This window comes from Falco punctatus (assembly GCF_963210335.1).
Source record: "Falco punctatus genome assembly, chromosome: 5".
Lineage (NCBI taxonomy): Eukaryota > Metazoa > Chordata > Aves > Falconiformes > Falconidae > Falco > Falco punctatus.
In genome coordinates, this window is record NC_137584.1 from 1,020,448 (window position 1) to 1,042,455 (window position 22,008).

Genomic DNA, 22,008 nt, shown 5'->3' on the forward strand with positions numbered 1-22,008 from the left:
CAAGCATCAGTATCTTCTGTGTATCTTAGGCACCTGTCATAGGAGTGAATGGGATAGGCTGTATCACCTGAAGGTATACATCTCCCCATGAATTACAGAATAAGCCTAGCAGACTACATCAAACACGTAACTTTTAAAAAGCTAAATTTAAGTACAATGTATTTGTGATAATTCCAGCCTCTGTGAGCTGGCAGATGAGTGGCCTGAGAGAAAAACTTCTTGTATCCACCTATCTTCTGCACTGATGCAGAACTCAATCTCAATACAGTCTTAAAATAAACACAGAATAGAATAGGAATGATTTGGCCAAACATAGACCTCTGTACAGCTATGTCAACTAGTTGCCTGCTTTTTCTTTCAATCAATCAAATAGAATGTATCAAATAGAAATGGCAACTTTTATGCTTTTATTCTTAGGTGATATATTTAATGCTAAAGTAGAAGCCTTAAATAATTTAGATAAATTGTGCCTTCCAAGTGTTCCCTTTCTCTTAATTTCATTTGGAAAGGGAGGATATGATATGTACAAAACCAAAAATTAAAACAATAACATAAACAAAATAAAACACAAAAACTCAGCTTCATACCTAACTTATTTTCTGACTCATCAAACTTACTGATAGTCTTATTTCCAGTTTGGGGTTTTTTGCATTATGAATTCAAATTTTGAGGTGGCCACTGCCTGGGAAGTTGATTGTTGAAAGCACTTCTATAAGCACTCTGTAACTAGCCCTGGCCTGTAGGACAGAAGTGAGGCTAAATGAAGAAAGGCACACTACTACACTGGCACTGGAACCTGAAGAGCCTACCTTCCTCTTCCGTAGAAGCAGTGCCTTAAAAGTTGGGCGTAAATTGTTACTTTAAAATGGTACAGTGCATCTTATGCATATAAAAAGCGTACCTATGTATGTGTATTTCTGTATGCACACACACATGTGCATGCAGGTATATGAATTGCCTATAAACTGGTCACCCTGGCATGCCTGCTTGTGGAAAGCAGGGCTGTGCAGTGGCCTGTCTGCCACTATAGCTGGCAACAGAGCAGCATTCTATCCTCAATTTATATATTAATATATATCATATAGATGTATAGAATTTATATTAAAGCATTATACAAATAGTACCTTAGATATCAAGTATTTTCAATATTTTATGGATTTTTATATTTATTTCTTGACCACCTGGTTGAAATCTGCATTTTCTACCACAACTGAATGGCCCCAGGTGCCGCCCAGCACGGAGCGCGCTGGAGCAGTGAGAAGCCTAGAGGGGCCGGTGGTAATTTCGGTGATCCTTGCAGGAGCTGGAATCGGAAGCAGAGGCTGAAAGCATAAATGCCTGGGCATGCATACCAAATTAAAGGATATTGCGGCAAACCATGACACTTCCTTTGCAATATGCCAGTTAGGGACCCAAGAGGCAGTGCAATTTTCTGGAGCAAGTGCTCATTAAGATCAATTAAAATCAGGGCAGCCCTTATGACATGCCGGGGACTAGGAAGCATGACCCGGCTGGGCTGGGGCTAGGGTGATAGTTCATAAGTCTTTGGGAGAGACCAGGCCGGGGCTTGCCAAGGGCAGGCGGGCTTCCAGAGGAGGTCGCAGCGCGCGCCTCGCCGCAGCCCTTCGCAGCCGCAGAGGTAGAACGACAACAGGCCGAGTGGAGCGAATCACAAACGGTAACGCAGCAGTGACCCCCCGCCGCCCTGCGCTTCACTCTGCGGTTAACACGCGGCCGGGGTGGCCAGGCCGGGCCGAGCCCAGCGCTCCCGTCGAGGGGTACCCGCCGCCCGCCACGGCTGCAACGTCCCGCCCCGCGCTCAGGCGCGGGCACGCGCAGCCCGCGGCCCCGCCCTCACGGCGCCCCGCCCTCGCGGCCGTGCGGGGCTTCCGGCGGCTCCTGGCGCGGCGGCGGCGCGCGGCCCGGGCTGCTCCGCCCTCCGGACGGGGTAGGGTGGCGGCTCCGCTCGGGCGGGAGGGCCGCGCTGCCTACCGGGGCCCCTCCCTTCGGGATGCACCCGCGGGAGGGGGTCGCCTCAGTGGGGCTGCAGGTGCCGGGTTCCCCCCTCGGCGTCCCTGCCTGGCCTGGCAGCGGCGCCGGGCCCGGGAGCAGCCCGGTGCAGTTGCCGGTGCCGCGCGGCCGGCTGTGCGTGCCCACCCGCTCGGCGGAGGCGGGGGCCGGACCTTGCCCCGGCGGTGGTTGGCGGGGCCGGGGCGGGCTCCTGTGTGCGCCTCGGGGAGGGAACCCGGAGGGCAGCGCCGACACCGGGCATCGCCGACGGCCTCAGGCTGGGGGTGCCGCACTGGTGCCCGCGGGCCTGGGCTAGACCTGCCCGGGGGAAGGGCCTTGCCGGCGGAGGGCGTGTGGGCTCGGGGGGGGTGCGAACCCCCGGGGGGGGGGGGGGGAGGAGGCGGAGCGCGGCGGGAGGGGCGGCCCCGGGAGCGGGGGAGTGGTGCCAGCCCGCGGGGGGCGCGCCCAGGGTGCCGGCTGCCGCGCCGTCCCTATTCCGTCACACCAGTTACACCGTGTTGCCCCATTGCCCCCTCATAGCGCGGCAGGACGGGCCGCGGCGTAGCTGGGGTGTTTAATCCCCCGCGTTGCGGTGCGCGCCCGGGGGTGCCGCCAGTCCCGCGCAGCGGTACCTGCGCGCTGTCTGCGCGGGCGGCGGGCGGCAGCTGCGGGCCTGGCCGCGGTGAGGTGAGGAGGCAGCCGGTGAGTGCTGCACAGGGTATGGCTGCCTGGAGAGGTAGTGCGACTTCTGAAGAGAAGAATGAGAAGACGAATGCACTTGCACTGCATATTGAAAGTAGTATTGAATGGGGATATTTAATTTTTTTATGATTATGATTGTTGGTGTGAGGAGGAGAGTTTCCCCGTAGCTGGAAGCACAGCTGGTCAGAATGACATGCTTTAGTGTTGGTAACTGTAGGCTTTGTGTAGAACTAGTCATTTTTAAAAGGGCCTACCTGGTGATTTACCCATATTGATAAAAAAATTTCTGTTGTGTGTGAAGACAACCCCCACAAGCCAGGGCGGTGACCTGGAGCGTGTAATAGATGCCTAAGGACCTTCTGTCTCCATTGTACTCCGATGCTAAACCACACGATGAGTTTGGTCCTAGCAGGCAGGAGCAAGCAGTCAGTGAAGGAACCTGAAATTCTTGGGTTTTGCATGTTTTGATGCTCATGCCAGCAACACAAGTGAGATTTTTAAAAAGATAGAATTGTCATTATGTTCCAGGTTTTTTTCAAACTGATAATTTCCAAGTTGCAAATGTGTAAAATGGCTGGTTTAGTGCGAGAACACATTACAGGAAGAGACACAGCAAGTGGGGCCTGAATTTAAAGTATGCTGTAAGACCTTACTAATTTTTAATTAATATTAGCCTCTGTTTTCAGCAAGTTGAGTGTAGATATTGGTATAATTAGGTAATTAATAGTGAGAGATGCTAACCTGTGGTAAAAATACTCTGGTTTAGCCTGTAACGAAAGGATCCAGTATTCCCTCTGTGCATTAATGTACAAAGATAAGTAAGAGATTTCCTATTTACCATCTTATTTAAGACACGTATATTATATTGCATTAATCTTTCTTCAGAGATAATACAATCAAATGTTTTTGTCATTTATACATTCTTTGTAATTTGTCAGTGTTGATGTTTCTTTTATAGTCAAATGAGAGAAAAGTCTGCACAGTACTCCCAAGTGTGAGATAAGCAAAGCTGGTATAAAGAGGAATTACTACCTCTCCGGCTTTAAAAATCAAACCTGGTGTACACATGACTTGTATACAGACAGCCTTTGCCTCTCTTGAAGTAGTATGAACTCTTTGTTTAACACATGCTTTGCCAGGGACAGCTCAGGGATTAAATATGCCGTCTTTCATTTTTTTCTTTGCCTAATATTTGTTACTTTTTATGTTTTTACATGCATCCTTCACCTGTAGCCCCTCCAAATCCCCAGTATTTTTCTGTGTATTTCCCACCGTTTCTCAGCACTCTGGTTGGTGAATAACTGTGTCACTGTCTTGTTTCTGCTCTCATGGGATGGAATTGTAAGTACTAGAGAGCTGCATTTGCAAAAACAACCAAAATGAATAGGTAAAATAATCATTAACAAGATGCATTGCTTGGAAGCTGAGAAACAGATTTCTGTACATAAAGTCCCTGTAAAAAGAGGCAAAATAAACTGAAGAGTTCCAGGGGTTTTGAATGCTTTAGTTTAATTAATGCCTCTTCCCATAAAGTCTGTCGAGAAAGCATAGGACATTTTCCTTTATCAAGGTTTGTTGTGTTGGAAAGAAGGAAATGGTGAATTACAGTCTTAGAAGACTTCATGCTATACGTACAGAAAGGGAAGAACGCTTAATCATAATAGAAAAAGGGAATTTGTATAATTGAGATAGCTGTCAATTAAATAATGGACTGAATATGAGAGATTATAAATAATGTGTTGGGCTCTAATGTATTTTGAAAGAAAGTAGCATATCTCTCTCTGTCTCTTACAAAAGTTTTATTCCAGGTCTAGTCCAGTCTGGTTCTTTGAAGTCCTGTCTGTCTTGTAAAAGCAGAGTTAGCATTTCCATGGCTCTTTGAGCTGGTCTGACTTGGGGCTCTTGTAGTTTCATTGCATCCTTGAGCCAGACTTCATGGTGTCTGGCAGTGATTTGGTTTGGGGTGATGACCAGACTGAAAACTACGCTTGCTTGCAGCAGTGGTTGGTGTCTGGCTGGATGAGTCCCAGGACTCATCTGGCTCCCCAGCAGTGCTAGCTTGAGAGGTGGCTGTGTGGGTCATGAGATGGGGTGGGGACACAGCTCAGGCAGCCCCCAGAGAGGCTGGGGATGGGATCCAGCCTGGAAGTGCAAAATGGGCATGTAGGCATAGGGCAGCACCTCACAACATCACTGTATGTTCATAGCATATTGCTTTTTGTTTCTAAACAAACAGTTAACGCCATCTGTGGTGGTCGCTGAAGATGCTGGTGTTAGCACCGTATTAGTCCATTTAATGATATCTGGACAGAAAAAAAATTGTTATATGAAAGAAAGGCTGCTGCCTGGGAGGAGGACAATAAGGTAAAGTTTTAAAGAAACCTTTATTAAGCTTCAGTTTGGCATAATTATGCCTGTACAAAAGAAAATGAATAATATACAACAGGCCAAACGTGGTGGCAGAGATTGGAAGGTATAATTGCATAGGCTTATATATATAGTTGCAAGTTGCATAGAATCTCTTAAAAATAATTCAGCAGTTTGGGGGAAGGAGGAGTTTTCCACGTAAAGTTCACATTACATGAACAACTGCGCTCCAGAGGTGTTTATCATGATGCTTTGCATAGGCCTGAGTCTGCCTTTTTCCTTTTTTTTAATTTAAAAAAAAAAAAAAAAAAAAAAAGTCAAATCCTTTTAGTTGGAAATCAGCTTGACCTGTAGTAGTTCCCGAAAAAAATCTCTCTATATGATCTGGCCCTGCTGATCTGTGTTTAATGTAGCTCTTTCAGTAGCTTATTATCCTTTAACCTCCTGAGCAATTTTTCATTGGTCTTTTAACTTCACACAATTCTTAATGCTTCTTCTAAAATGCTAAGAGTTACTATTTGTTTTGTAGTCCTAATGCTTATTTATCCTTCTTTTATAATAGTTTCGTTTCCTCATACTTGTTATAAACTACTAAATCCTATGTTTAACTCTTTAAAAGTAATTTACCTCCACTTGTATTATTGAGACTAATACATTTTTAGGAAAACTGTATGCTCTTCCCTGTTTCTTCCTGTTGACTTTTGAGCCTGTTTACCAACGGCAGCCAAAAATGTACAAAGTGCCATCAGTGTTGGGGATACCAGTTTTTTGCAGTCTTTATGAATCATCAAGTCAGTAGAGGGGGAATGACCCACATTAACGTTTCTGCTAACTTGAAATCATGCAGCAGATTTTTCATTATCTGCTTTGTTGGACCTGACTTAAACTGGGCAGCTAGCTGAACTGAACTGAGCAGCAGTTATGCTGCACTTTGACAAGCTGATTTTTACAACAGTGCTATAAGAGCTCTGGGCTGTGGCCAGAGGAAGCCTGGAGTTTGCAGTGCAGATAGGAAGTTGTGTAGGATGCCTGTGTGAAATAAGTGATTCACACCTGATCGTGAAGTGCCCCAGCTGAATGACTCTTAAAATTGAGCTCTGTAAAGCCAGAATTTCCATGGAGCAGCCTTCAAACTGTGTTAATTGGTGAAATTTTGAGATAGAAGCTGGTGTATATGCTGGTCTATGTGTAATGCCAGGGCTTGACAGCAGAGTAAGCTTGTTGGGGTTTAATGTTTGTTGGCATATTCTCTAAATAGATTTTTCTTTTTAAGAGGGAAAAATCCAGAAGGAGAATGTATTGGCAATCTTCACTTGCAACTTACAGCAACTCTATGCTGAAAAGATAAAATAACAGTTTTCAGTTTGGAGTTGTTTCTTTTGGGTCTTTTGGGTGGGTTTTTTTTAAGGAGGAGAGATTGGGGGTTGTGCTGCTTTTTCCACAGTGCCTTTTCTAAAAGGTGGTTCTACAGGATGTTTGGGGGAAATGTGACATTATTGGGTTTTGGCATTCCAGGAGAGCTTGAAGCGAATCCAACATATCTTCTTATGCATTCCCTCCTGCATGGAATGTCAGGAGTAATTTATGTTGTTGACAGCTATGTCAACGTGAAACTGAATGAAGGACAGGAACTGAACAAGGAGCTAATAATAGAAGAGGCAAGAAAGTGAGAAGTGAACACTTCTTCAGTAAACTTTCTTGCTGTCACGAGTGAGAGGGTCAAATAGTGCAGCCTGTCCTTATCTGTTACCACAAGCGCTGCCTTGTTGGCAGCGTTCAAGTGAGAGCGAGCGGTTTGTACTAGCATTTTGTGACTATGGGAAACAAGCAGTTTGTCCAAGAAATGTGCACAGTGGATTTATATAGAGGCATACAAAAGTCACTTTGATTCGTCTCTATTTGTTTAATTTTTGGCCCTACTCTAAGCTTATGCTTCCAAAAACTCTATATGAAGTGTGGTCTTACTTGTACCCATTGCAGACATTAAATATGTGGTTTGTCTGCCAAGCAATGTGAGGCATCGTTAGTTGTCGTTTGATGCGTGTTCTGCAATAGAAGTTGCCTCTGTTGGTTCAGTGATTACCACAGTATGTACCCTGTGATAAACTAACTGGCAATTCCAGTACAGGCTGCTGAAGAAACATGTATTCTATTCTGAGACATGCTTAGTCATCCCTGTTTTGGCCTCTGTTGGGTTACGGGCATTACTCCATACTCTTTCCTAGTAAAGCTGGTGAGCAAGTTAATCAGAAGGCCAGTTGGTGAGAAACAGTTTGTGATACTGGAGGATGTGAATTCTGGAGTGCAGTGTTATTGCCCAAGTGTGTTGTGTACTGCTGGCAGAAATCAGAGAGTATGTTCCATGTTTTTCTGTGTGTAAGTAAATCTAATGGTTTATATCATGCAGGTACAGACCAGCTGATCAATATGGGACAAGCATATGTAAGAGGATCTTTATTAGTAGGGAATATGATACAGCACTTGTGTGCTGAAGACAGCATTCAGCTGTAAATATTTCTTCGTTGTAAATAGAAAACTTTAGTAAAGAGGCTTACTTTTACCTTGGCTTTTTCTAATTGTTAAACCTGCTTGCTTGTTTGTTTTACTTCTGATGTGATGTAGACTGTTTAAAACACATCAATATCCTTAATTATTAGTATGTTTTGTGTTTATTTTTTAGATGGCCTGGCAGTATTGCAGATCTAGTACATTTTGTGTTTAACTGAATTGTTACATAAATGAAAATATTTTCTCTTATTAGAAGGAAAATGCTTTCTGTGGGGACTTCTGCTTCTGATGCCCAGGACTCTTCTGAAGACTTACTTTGTTGCTTGACTTGAAGGTGATGTCGTTAATGAATTCTGAGCATCCTTCAGGAGGCTGGTGACCCCTCTAGCATTGGTGAATGCTGTCATGAACAACTTCAAGGGGTAATGACTGTATTTTTGTGAGTCTGTTTCAGGCTAGTGCCCTGATACAGGAAGCCATGGGTTAAGTTTTTGGTCTAGATCAACTGCCCCAACTCTTTCTTCTCACTCTTAGAAAAAAAATTCAAAATTATGGGAACAAATTATAGGGAACAATTTGCTGGAGTAGCTGTCCAACTTTCTATATGAGCTGTCTTAGAAGGGTGCTTTTGCTCTCCACTTTGTAGGATGATATAGATATACTTGAGCTAGCTTTAGATTAAATAAATTGGGTCTGGGAGTAGTCTTACTGCAAAATACAAAGCAGTGAAGTAACTTAGGTTTTGTTGAGCTGTATACTGCTGCAGCGTTACTAGGTACCAGAGTACTTTGTTTTAAAGTCAGTTCTAGTTTAACTATTTCAAAATGAAACTACAGATAATTTTAGCTGTACCTTCAGATACTCTTCTACAGTTATTTACTACAAGGGCCACATTTCATTTCATACTTGATTTTGTTTCCATAAGTCAGTGCAAGATTTTTTCTTTTAATAAATCCCTGAAAATAATGCTGAATTTAACCGTTAGTCTTTTTGGTGCTCGAGGGCTAGTTTTGGCTAATGTTTCTTCTTAGTCTTCTCTGTTTTGAACACAGTAAATGGGAAGCCACACTTAGTAGCCTCCAACTAAATGTCTTAAAATAAAATATAATAGTTCATTAATGTTTTAGTAGCAGTATTTTTTGTTTAAGAGGATATTTGAAAGAGTACAGTTTGCCTTCTAAGAATGTTTTATCTGCTCACTATGTTTATTCATTCTGTTTTATCAGCTCCTTTCCAAAACACCACAAGCAGTTAATGCACCTTACAAAGGACTCATGACCTTTCACATCTTCCTAAGTTATATCTAGATGTCACCAGTGTTTCCCATGTTAACAGTTCTGAGCATGTTTTACTATATGTGCCTTCGGCGCCGAGCTAGGACAGCAACAAGAGGAGAAATGAACAGCCGGAGGGCTATTGAATCAAACACCCGAGCCTTACCTATCAATGTTGAAATAGTTCAGTATGCCAAAGAAGTGTTGGATTTCAGCTCACACTATGGTAGTGAAAACAGCATGTCGTATACCATGTGGAATTTAGCAGGTATTCCAAATGTGTACCCTAGTTCCGGTGACTTTACTCAGACTGCTGTCTTCCGAACTTATGGGACCTGGTGGGATCGTTGCCCTAGCGCTCGGATGCCGTTCAAGAGGACACCACCCACCTTCTGTAGTCAGGACTATGTGGAACTCGCTTTTGAGGAACCAGTTTATCCCACTGCGGTGCACATTCTGGAAACTTATCATCCTGGAGCTGTAGTCAGGATTTTGGCATGTTCTGCAAATCCTTACTCACAAAATCCACCAGCTGAAGTAAGGTAATTATTTTTTTTCTCCTTTATGCTTTCCTAAGAGACATTAAATGCTACAAATAATGCTGATTAGCAAACTTCCTACTATGTCTCTGTTTTGTATCTGACCCACTAACATTTTATTTCTGCATGTTTTTAAAACTGTGGTGACGTGGTTTAATTGCAACTTCAGAGATGTGGATTTTTTTGTAGGAATTAATGTAGATCCTAATATCAGTTCTAATTTATATAATGACAGTTTCTGTGTTGGAATTAATATGAGCAGTAATTATTATGTATGTACAGAAATCACTTTTGAAATGGCAGTTCTGTTTCTCCAATAAGAAAAGCAAGTTGTGTAGAAGAGGTTGAGGATTCACAGTTACTGTATCATCCTGCTTCATGTAGCCATAAACTCTTTCTTCTCTCTGTATGCTTTAGGTTGTATGTATAGTACAATCAGACACTATAACTATTCATATGGAAATGAGGCCAAAAACAGAAGCACAGAACAGTTGGACAAAAGGTGATGCCATTTGTCTGATCTTTGTTTTTGGTCTGATCAAAGGGTGTGAGCTGCACTTCATTTTTACATTTGCTTTATAGACTAAAAGAAGCTGATTTGATCCTGTTGGTTTTCCTTATAGTAAGAACTCCTGATGAAATTCCAGCTTGGGGGGGGGGGGGGGCAGGGCAGGAAGATAGGGACCTGGGGAATAGTAAGATAATTAAGAAAACCACTGTGTATGAGGTATGAAGCTCTTGGTGAGGAGGAAATAGAAACAGAGAAGGAGAAAGAGCAGGTAAAAGCACATAATGGGGGAAAAACATAAGAAAAAGCTATCAGTATATGCAATCAAAGTATTCCCTATATGTGAAAAAGAGATGAAATGGTAACAAACCCATAAAGGAAGAGGAACTGATAAAAGATGACTTAAAATGCATCCTGTAGAAAAATAATATGCCAACAAATACTGTATTATTTTAAAACACACACTTTGGCGGTATAAGCAGCGTTAGTTTGGATGCTGCATGTTTTTTGCCTGACCTGCCTGTTACAGATAGCTAAAAAGCATACTTTTAGGTCTCTAACTTAATATCCCGTGCTTCCTAACACTAGGCCATTGATGTTTATGCAAAACCCCATAGAAAATCTAGTGTCATGTTATATAATCAAATTTCCCAGTTAATGTTTTGTGGGATTCTGTCATCTACTGTTGTTTAGTGCAGCTGTTTGTTTTACAGCTCTCTAATGAGTGTATACTGTATAGCTCTAAAGTAAACATCCACATTCAAGGAACGGTGATAGATCAAACAATAATAGGCTGCGGAACTTAAGCAGGAGTGTGTTTGGCACTGTAATATGAACTTATTTATAGGATGATATGTGGTGAAGGCAGCTTTTGAAACTTTTGAACTCTAGAACCTAATGTGAGATGACTTTTGGGCAATTACTCTGAACTTTCACTTTATTTTTTTATTTTATGACGTAAATTTTACTTTATTTTATGATGTAGCACAGATTTATGTAGAGATTATTTCTGTAACTGTTGATAAGGTTGCATTAGACTAATAATAGTGTGCTGCAGTGTAATACAAAGATAATTTGGAGTAATAAGCTAATGCTATATTTTATAAGAATGTATGGTTAGGTTTTGGTTCTTAAAACAATATGGGGTTTTTTAGTTTTGTGTAAATACTAAGGAGTGTTGAAGGAAAGCTCAAGAAATGTTAGCTGAAGGAGCTACTTATTAAGGTGCACTAAAAAAAGGGAAAAATTGTCTGGAGAGCTAAAAGAAGATGGAATTGAAAATACTAATATAGAATTTTGAGATGTGCTTTATGACTGTGCTTGCGGTGTGGTTAGAGTGAGAGCTCAGACTTCCCCTTCATAAAAAAGGATGACGTTCCTATGGGACCCTACTTTTTAATTTGTAGACAGGTGAATCTTCTGTTCTGCCTACCTAGGTTAACAATGTTTTTGTTTAGAAAGTTTTCTCAGTGAGCCTCAGAACCAATTGCCTGTGCTGCATCTTCAGTATTTGCCAGTCTTGATGATAGAGAAGTTTTAGAGGGACTTCGTTTTTTCTTTTGGCTTACCTTCCCTCAGCCAGATTTGTCCGTTCAGAGCTGCCCATATGGTTTGTCTCCGTTCTTCTGAAAGAGACAAACATGTTACACATGGTGTCTTGAAGGGAAGATGAAGGAACTGTTTCTCCACATGAGGTGTGCAGCTTTTTTTTTTCTCTGTTCCTTTGCTCACCTTTATGAGGGAAATATAAAGAGTTGCAAGAACACAGCCTCTTTTCTGCTTCAGTTCTTGGTCCCTTGTTTTCACTTACAAAAATTATCTGAGAGATGTCAACTAAGAATTATTTTTTTGAAGGTGGAATGCTGCTGATAATCTTAGGTGATTCTGTGTTTAACTGATGTTTTGGACCTGAACTGTCATACAATTTTCTTCTGTTAAAAAAGGCCATGGCTCAGTTACTCAAAGGGCACTGAGAACCTTGTTTTCCTTTTCTATTTTGATGCTCAAGTTTAAATCACCTTATTACCTAAAATCCTTAAAGTGCTGCTTTATTTTATCTGCTGACTCTGGAACTGTTTCTTTCTGAACACCAGTGAAAAAGGGCAGGTCATTAGAAAGGTTCCTTTTCACCAGTTCTGACTTTGATATAAAAAGAAGGCCAAATTAATGGTGGAGTCGAAACTGTTGGGAGAAAGTCTGTTGAGACTTGTTTAAATGTTATGCTTAGTGGATTATACTTGTCCAGCTGAGTAATCTTTTTTCACTTTGTTTAGTATTTAAAACATGGGCTCATCCAAAACCACTGTGTGCAAAAGCTTCTAACCTACAAGAGGCTCTGTAAGGACTTGGTGTATTGCAGTCCTTGATGAAGAGGACTTTATATATTCTTGAAAAATGGCTATAGCCCACATATTTGGTCAATGTGTTGCTAAGTTGCACACTTCATGCTTCACTTGCATGAAAGAATGACGTATGCAGGTGTTCAGAAAAAGGTCTGTAGCCATGTTCCTCTATTACTGGTGCATTGAATATTGCTATCAGTTACAGCTTTGTGTGACACTATCTCAGATCAGCTTTATTTAGAGGGCTTTTAGAGCTGGGGTCGGCTCCTCATGGAATGGGAATAAGCATTTATTTTTCAGAATGGAATGTAATTGTTCTTTAATGATTCTAATGCTTAAAACATGACAGTTAATTTGAAGTTTTTTCATTATGGTTTAGCCAGCTTTCAGCAATTTGAGGATTCTCTGTCCTCTCATATATTTTGCTGCTTTAAACACAGAAGACACTACATTGCTCTCTTCTGCATAAAACAATTTTTAAAACCATAAATGTCAGAGAAACTGCTGTCTTTACATACGGAGACCTTTTATGCTTTTCATTAGTGCCACTCACACCTTGGCTGGTGAGAACTGTTTGGTAATTTCTTAAATCTATACTAACATATGTTAGTATCCATGTACAAATTTGTTACATGAATTATCTGAGTGCAGAAAATCCAAACAAAAATTAATAATTAGAGATAATGGGAACATCGTAGCCTATAGTTTCTGGGTTTACGTGGTGAAGAAATACCTCCCTTTTTTGTGTTGTGTTGTGCTGGGGTTATTATACTGGTGTAGCCTTGATTTTTGACTGTTGTGCACATTCTGTGTACTTAAGAGTTTGGTGAGAACGATGAGTCCCTCTTCAGTCAGTGGAAGAGGCAGAGTTTTGCACAGGTGTGATGAGGACACTGCTTGTGGTAGTGATGTGAGCTGAACCCAACCAAGACAATTTTCTTTGTTTCTCCTAGTGTATTAGATTGAAGAATAAGATATAGCTAGCTCCTGTGATGGGGAAAATGTTTTCTTTCCTGTTTCTTTTTCCTCCTCATTTAACCAGAAGGCTTACTATTGGTGATTCCCTAATGGCTTCTTTAGTGCTTAGCCCTTTTGAAACATTTTGATGCACCTAATAGTTAGCTGCTGTCAGACAGGAAGTGTTTCTGTGTGTTTAAATGGGAGCTTTCAAGTCAAAAATAATTTTCCAGAAGTTTTTCAACTTTTTCCTTTAACAAAAATAACTCTGTGTTTTAGATTTGGTATATAAAAGAAAAAAATTCGTCCATGTTCTTCTGTCATGGTCTTTTTTTAACTTAATTTGACAGTTTCTCTTATCTCATGTACGTTACAGTGACACCACTTGTGCTTTTTTTAAAAGCTCAAAACCAGAGATTCCTAACTAGTTTGGGATGTGTGCCCATACTTGGGTGATGTTTCACAGCATATAACCTTACTGCAGTGAAATGATTGCTTCATTAGTGGGTTGGAGATTGTTTTGGGATTATTTTTTTCTTATTTTCTGTAGATAAAGTGTAATACTGGTTAGGTGATTTATCACAGGTGAGATAGCATGGTTATTTGACTGGGAGCAGTTCCATTCTGCTTTGTGTGTTCCCACCATTTATTGCTATTTAATTTAATTTCTCCATGTTGTTTAGAATTTTGCTAGATGCTCTTTTGAGCAAAATTCCGAGTTTGATTTGTAGATGAATGGCTTGGCTCAATATTTCCCAACATAGCTGTGTTTGCTGGATGCAAAGCCTTTCTCTTTCTGAAGGTCTTGAATCCTGTAGAGGCAGAAGCGCTGCAGCCAGAGGAGCAGGCTAAGGAAGATGGGCAAAGTAAAAGGCTCCCTCTCCTTCCATTGGGAAGTTCATTGTATTTAGGCAGTACAATGCCAATGCGGGTGGGAATTGTGCAGATTTGTTTGCTGGCAGCCAGGATGGGGATCAAAAGTTTGATGAAAAAAAAATCCCCCCTTCTGATAGAGAGAATGAAACCAGAAAGGCAGTATACTGAATGTAAATATTGTGAGTCTGTTGCTTATAGAGCAGCATTTAGATGGTTCTTTCACTTTACCTTTTGTTCTCTGTGAATCTCAGAGGAAGGCACCCAAAACACTGCTGATACCATCAACACATTAGAGTGTGATAAGGGACCTTCAGGGCTGTATCTCACCTATGTGTAACACACAACTTGAATTCTACCATTTGCATCCTTACTTATAACTTGCTTTGACATCTGCAGGGGAACAGCTTTTTCTCGTCCAGATGACTGTCATAAAAGAATGAATTGTGGGTTCATGTGGGACAGTCATTTCTGAGAAACCCATAAAAAGTTCATGTGGATAACAGGACAGTTATTTGAAATATCTTTTGGTATTTAAAATGCCCTGAGCATTCTTGGGAGTCCTGTCTGCTCTCTCTGGTATTCCAGAATTGAACTCTCAAAGTAGAAATGAAAATCTGCTGCGTATTCCCCCATAGTAATTAGACTGCTGTGAACTCTGCTTATCACCTAGAACAGAATGGTTCCAATACTGGTCTCATGATCGGTCTTCCTTGCCTTTTGTATTTATGAACTTAACATCTGTGGCCAGGGGTGCACTTTGCAGGTTATGTTGAACATAGTGGGCTAAAGCATCCCTGGCATGTTAGCCGGTAAGAGATGTTTTCTTGTAGCCTAAAGATTATTTACTGAGCACTTGCTTGGATAAGTGCAGATGGGATGTATTATAATCACATATCATGATTATAATTGTTGCAGAAGTTGCCATTTCAGCAAATGTGTGGTCATAATATTCTCTGAGTTGCCTTATGTTCTCCTCATTGTTCTGTATGAAACTTCACTTCTGGCTTTTAACACAGCTGTAAGTTTCTTGGGACAGGGAATTTAATTTTTGTGATTGAATCACATGGAGTGAGACTTGCTTTCTACACCAATCTCAATTTTACAATGCAAGAAATCTCAGCAGATTGCAGGCATAGTTTTGTCTCACTGGAGAGAAATCTGATTACTTTTCCTAGGAGCCACTTTTATGAAGAATCTTTCTTACTATGTAATTTCTTCAGAAGTAATCAGGTCTACTCAGGGATCATCTTAGCCATTAAAAAGCTTTCCAACAGCATTAGGTCAACAAAAAATTAAACATTAAATATGTGCTCTCATTTGCCACAAACCTTGCAAGTATGTTCCTCAGCCTAAAAATCACTGGACTGTATTTTCCTTCACGGTGAGGGAAGGAGAATGAGAATTTTATTTTTTTTTTTTTTTTATCACATAGGTGTATTGAGTTTTTAGTATCAGAAGTTTGAGCAGAATGAGTTCCTGGCTATCTTCATAAGGTAGAGGGAAATCTAATGGGAAAACTGAGTCCATTAAAGCTGAAAGGAAAAACTTAATTTTCTTTAATCAGTAGAGAAAATAATACAGATGTTAGTACTTCTCATTCAGGCTTTGCATGGCAGTATAGAGACTGAGGCTTTCTGACGCCTTGCTGGTGAAACCTTCTTATCAAAGCACTCTCGTTGCAACATCTTTGATCAGCTGTTACTGTGCATCTATCTGCAAGACTTGAGGACAAACAATGTCCCACCTTCAGTGATCTGATTCTGCTTAATTTTTGTGAGAGCTACCTAATTAACTTGGCCAGAGAGGGGTGTGTGTGTGTGTGAAAATTCCTTTGACGTCTTTACAGGTATTTGTTGGGATTCAATTTCTCTTTGCTTTGGGCTGAATAGTTTATCAAGCATCTTAAGCTTGGAACAAATGCAGGCAACCTTGTTAGGAAAGCTGATTTTGGAACACGCCCTCAAACCAGGACTGACTGTCAAAATACCTGTCTTCTGAAGGATTTCATAATGGGTGACTATAGCAAAAAATGCTCCAGAACAGAAGAAATACAGTTCTTAGTGAAGCCTCTTGGTAATTTAGACTTTTTTGATCCATTTCCAGCTGTGGAGTTTTCACTTCCATTCAGATTACATGTAGCCCATTTAAGTGTCAAAGTGCTTATTGCAGATGAAGAAACAGCTTCCAAGTGCAGTAATGGGTATATTCAGAGTATGCTTATACTCAGGAAGAATTCACCATCCCTGACTCAGAGCAATTGTGATGGCACCACACAAGAACAGACCATAAAAGCAGAGAAGAACATCAAATCAACCTGATAGACTTGAGGTTTTCCAGTTAAACTGACAGCTGAGTCCTTTAAAGTTAGATTGGTGGGCTATTGATGAAAAGAAAGCAGTATGACAAGGACAGTGGAAAATAGCCACTGGTCTGGTTCATCAGCACTTGATATATAATGTGGAGTTTCACAAGATTGTGAAGTCATGCTACGTGTCTTTCCTTCTCTCTAGTTTATTACAAAGACTGGAAACTAGAGACACTGCTTGCTGAATGAGGTTATTGCTCTGCAATTTGATGAAGCTAGACCTCCAGAGTTCTGCTACTGCTAGATAAGCCTTTCTCCAGGGCACTAAAGGAGAAGTCAATAACTGAAACACATTCTGTTAAAAGTTGTTGGTCTGGCATGTGCTAAACTAGTGAAAAAATATCTTTGTGTTTCCCTAAGGATAGTCTGAGCGGGTATATGAAAGTGTCTAAATGTTAGATGGTGATCTGGATGTGTTCAAAAAAGGTCATGTGCATTGCCAACATTAAGTATTTGCTTAGGGTATCGACCTGTGTGAGAGGGCATGACAGTGGGACTACGTCTGTTCCTTTTTGCCATGAGTTGATGTTCATTTCCTAAGTGAATGAAATCTTCTCTTAGTAGTAAGTCTCTCTTATAAGAACTGTTAACCTTAGGGTAGAGTTGTCCACTCCTACATTGGTACTTTCTGATGTGCCATATATTCACCAATCCTGCTTGCTTGTTTTTAGTTCATTACTTTTTTTTTCTCTCCTTTGACATAAGAGTTCTGCAGGCCTCCCATAAAGTGTTTGTGGAGAATGGCATGGTGTAGGATAGGAAAATATGCTACTATTTCGAGGATAGGAAAATTAATCCTCACATACTGCAAAATGTCCATTGTGACGTGGAAGTTTCAGCCAATAAAGATTAATTTTCCTATCCTCAAAATAGTAGCAAATATCAAGCTTCTAAGCCTTATTTATACTGTGCACTATGTTTTGATGGAAGTACTTGTATATGTCTTTTGTCATGATAAAGTGTAAGCATTTGGTTCTAGAAAACAAAGTATGTTTGATTATTTACTTACTTTTAATTTTATATATATATAAGACCCCCCCACCCCCTCGTGTGTGTGTTCTGCAGTATATGTCAGTGTAGAGGAATACTTGTAATTTCTGAGTAGTGGTATCTGGCAGGGAAAGCCAAGGTGCTGAGGTATTGGAAAGCACATACGGTGTTTCTGAGACAAGCAGCCTGAGAGAAATCCTTGAAGCTGGAATTAGGGTGCTCAGAAAGAGATGGGGTAGATATGGAAGTGCCTGGGTTATGCACACAGGATGCAGAGATCACTGTAAGCATACTGTTGAAGGGAGTAGCAGCAGTGGTTGCTTCTTTAGGAATTAACTAGACTTGAGGGAGGAAAAGGTGGGCATCAATGACTGAAGGACCTCTAAAATGCATTCCCTGGATGAGGACCCATGTAGAGAGCATGTTTCCGAACTTTTGGCAAGTTTGGGAGCACTGAAGACCTAATGATTGTAAGACTTGATTCTCCAGCTTCCTCAATTGGCAGTAGGTTTCACTGTCATTTTCTGGAAGAGATTTGAGGTCTGTGTGTGAAAGTAAGGGTGTAGTTGTGGAAGTTCTATGCATGCTCTGAACGTCCTTCTGTCAGTGGACTAAAGAGGAGAAAAAAACCTCAGTTTAGTAATGTAGACATTTTAACATTTTTTGCAAAGGACCCTTTCAAAAGTGATTTGAAGATTTTATTTCTCTGGTAATTTGACAGTGAATTACTTTTAAAAGGAATAGTTTGCTTGCCCAGACAGATAAAGTAAAGTTTCTGGGGTTTTGCTGCTTGCTTTTTTTTTTTTTTTTTGTAATTTGCAATGCTGCAATTCGATCGGGTTTGATGTTAAGGAGTCTGAGCTGTGGGGTTGGGTTTTTTCTTTTTTTGTGAAAACCTTTTGTGGGAAATAAGAGGTCAGCTGACTGTATGTTTGGATTATGTGCCAAGGCTGTTCCCTGCATACTTACAGTAACACAGCATCATTGTGAACACATCTGCAATCCATTTCTTATGATTACCTTACATGTAAGATGTTAAAAACAACTTGTGCATGAATAGCAGTACTCTTAACAAATGTGTGACTGAGTATATAGCTTGTTTTGTTAGTTAGCAATGCAGAGAAGATATGCTAAGGTCATAGTATGCCCAGTTAAATTCACCCTTAGGATACTTACCATATCTAAGGAAAACATGATTTTCACTGTCTTTTCAACCGTGTTTCTCACTTGTTAAATACTTCTGACAGAGAAGCCCTCTTACTGTGTTCAGGAATTGCTTTACTAACTTTGATTTTAATCGCTGTGCTGTCTGTGTGTGCAATTTTTCTTTCACAGATGGGAAATCCTTTGGTCCGAGGCACCTACAAAGGTGAATGGTCCTCAGGCTCGGCAGTTCACACCTTGTATCAAACAGATAAACTTTCCCACAAACTTAATCCGTCTGGAAGTGAACAGCTCTCTTCTAGACTATTACACTGAACTGGATGCAGTAGTACTGCATGGTGTGAAAGAGAGGCCTGTGCTTTCACTTAAGACTTCGATGATTGATATGAATGATATTGATGAAGATGAAGATGAAGAAAAGTATGGCTGTGGAATGGACACTCTTAATAAACAGTTCAGCATTGTTAACCTCAGGGAATGGCCAACTAATGGGTATTTTGATAAACTGCCTTATGAGGTAAGGAAAGCATGTTTATACTCAATGTATTTATCTTGATCATTAGGGATGCAAAGGTGCTTTATAGGGTCCTGGTCAAGATTGTTGTTTTTTCCAGTTAGATTTCCTTGCATTGTTTTGTGAATCTCCTGCAGTTATTTTATAGTTGCGCCTCTATTATGTAAGTCTCTTTACTTCCATGGATGTGTAATAGCGAGCCACTTTGCTGTTATTTGCATAGTTATTTCACTTTTATTTCTCAATAATCTGTCCGTTTGCACGTAGTTTTTACACCAGTTATTCTAGCTCTTGAACTTAGAAGCTTTTGGCAGTTTTCCAGTAATTTTAGTCCTCATGCTTAATGATAGAAGAGCTATAAAAGCGATATGAAAAGATTGAATCAAGATCTGGAAGTGGAAATAGTTTGTAATAGGCTAAATGTTTCTTTTCCTGTTACTTCTCTTACAAAACCCCAGAACTTTGTTCCTGAAACTGCCATATTATTTTCATGTTGTTACGAAATAAGCTTCTTCCATGCAGCTAAGTGCAGGTAAAAAGTGTTAACAGTTGGACTTCTGTACACTGTCTTTTTTTTATGTTTGCTATTTTTTATTCTATCATTAGCACAGAAAACAGTTGTGAAGAAACTACTCCTTTCAGATTCCCTGGCAGTGGGGCAGTTGCAGGGGTGCTTAGAGTCAGTCAATATTTTCCTTCCTGTAATTTTCAGTATAATAAGAATGCAAAGTATGTCCGCTGAATATTGTGTGCAGGCCAGGAAATGCTCAGTATTTCAGGCTCAGGGTATGGAGGCTAGTACCCTAATTAGAGTAAGAATTGAGAGACAAAGTAATTGTCTTCACCTCTTCTGAAATAAACAGGGTTTGCATATAGTGGAAAGAAGCCTTTAATTGCCAGTCAGACCTCTGGACTTGAGCAGAGACGTGATTGTTCCTGCTCTTCAGTGTACTGTAGTCTGGCAAAAGAAGCAAATATTTGTTTACTGTGGTAACTCATCAAATGCTCAGTGCTTGTGGCTTGAATCAGACTTGCTCTTGAAAGTGAAAGGAGGATAGTGGGAGATACTGTCACTGACTGGTTTTCAGAAATAGGTGATCTAATGAAGTAGTATTTTGGGGTTTTTACGTCTTTTGTTTCTTAAGTACCCCAATTAGGCACCTGAAAGCTATGGTTGGTTGACCGTGTGCCCTAGTAACCTGTAGAAGTTTGCTGTGCCTGTAAAGAGGTAAAGAGAAAGGAAGAGGATGTAACAACTCTCTCCATCTTTCTACTGCATATCTTGTCTTTTAAATCATTTTTCGTTCTTGAGTTTGTTGGGGTTTTTTGTTGCTGCAGTGGAATAATAAATGAGGATACTAACTTCATCCTGAGTTAGCTCTAGTGTTTTTTTTCTTTTTCCCCAGAGTCCATATAATGTTTAATATATTTTACTGTTGGTGCTTGTATATCAGTAATGAAGTAAAGCAAGTACTTTGCATATACAAAGGTGCAGCTGATTCCAGAACATCTTAAAATGTATAACAGTTTGAAAGTTTGAAGATTTGTTGGTTTTAGTCATTCAAAGGAATTGATTGTAGAAGAAACTTGATTTAAGTCTAGGAAGTTTTGTTAGAAAAGGCTGGATAAAGTTATTTGTGGTATAATAGACTACCAGAGAGGTTGATTAATCTCTTTTCTGTTCCAGATGATTATACATACTAAGATTGTAATTTGGGAACCATTTGTGTAGTTCCGTTACCCCTATGAACTTCATGTACTTCGTTGTGCTTTTCTGCTTTCCTGTTTGTGTACCAGCTTCCCTTTTTATCCTTTTTTTAACGTTTGGTTTCATGAATGCATTTATATGATCTATCCATACAAGCATATATTTTTTTCTTCTGCTTTGATTTAAAGAAACTGAAAATACAAGTGGAATATTTATCAGAAAACTACAGAAAACTATTTCTGGACTGGTTTTGTGATAGCAGAAATCCCAGTCTACTACGTTCTTGGTCCAGCTGGAAGATTTGGGTATTAGAATGACAAAAATGTTGTACTTTTGTAGCATGACAGGTTTTTTTGTTGCATCAGATATGGGAGAACAGTATTCTGCTTGCTGTCTTAAAGACTGACAAGTGTCAGGTTTTTCTGAGAAGTGTTTGAACCTTGTAATGATGAAATAAGGCAATCACTGACTCCTAGTTTTGATTGATACGTTACGTTAAAAATTTGTTTCTCTTTATATGTTCTGGTTGATTGCAAACATGTAACTGTCCTATGTCTTCATGCGAATGCCTATTCCTTATTTGAGCTGTTTCAGGCTTTTTTCATGCTATCCTCCATAATTCACAAAATAAACGGGCTGTATGGTCTTCTGGGCTGATCTTAAAGGAGGCAGCAGTTCCTCCAGCCTTTCTTTTGCCTTCCTTGTCTTTCTGAAACTTCCACAGACTACCCTTTCATAGATTGTGTTGTTCCTCAAAATGGCATTAGGAATGGCTTGCTGCAGTGTGAGCTCTAAAAACATTGTAAGAGTCTAGATTGCTTCTGATGACAAAAGAGAAAAATGCTTGACTCCTGGGGCATGGACTTCCTTAGAAGAAAGTGTGAAATCTTGGATGAACTAGGTGAGAGAATTTTCCTTTCTTGCTGGTGGATGGTGTTAAACAGCCCTTAGTAGCTGTGAAGTACCTGTACTTCATTAGTTCTTCAGAAGTACCTTAAAATTTAGAGAGGACTTTCTGGGAGATACTTCATGTGCTTGTCTGTCTGCCCAGTTATCTTTGACTAACTGGTGCTGCTTATAAAGTGGAAGGAGTAAGGTCTTGGTCTTAGTTGACGCTGCAAGAATGCTTGAGACCTGAAGGCCTGAGCAAATTCAAAGCCTTTGAGAAAGGTGAGGCATACCTG

At 40.4% G+C, this 22,008-nt stretch overlaps 1 protein-coding gene across 9 annotated transcripts in view; it reads left to right on the forward strand.

The window, feature by feature from the left end:
* Nucleotides 1-389: 389 nt before the first annotated feature.
* The window catches only part of FBXL4 (F-box and leucine rich repeat protein 4), a 73,426-nt gene continuing 51,807 nt past the window's right edge, over nucleotides 390-22,008 (forward strand). For 2 of the 9 annotated variants that reach the window (XR_013928204.1, XM_080388045.1), the window contains exons 1-4: nucleotides 2,421-5,076; nucleotides 7,841-8,009; nucleotides 8,814-9,403; nucleotides 18,774-19,119. Coding sequence is in view for 8 of the 9 variants with exons in the window: in XM_080388045.1 (XP_080244171.1) it covers nucleotides 8,895-9,403; nucleotides 18,774-19,119 (855 nt within the window). In the remaining variant the exon portion in view is untranslated. The other 7 variants (XM_080388042.1, XM_080388039.1, XM_080388041.1 and 4 more) reach the window with 7 other exon arrangements.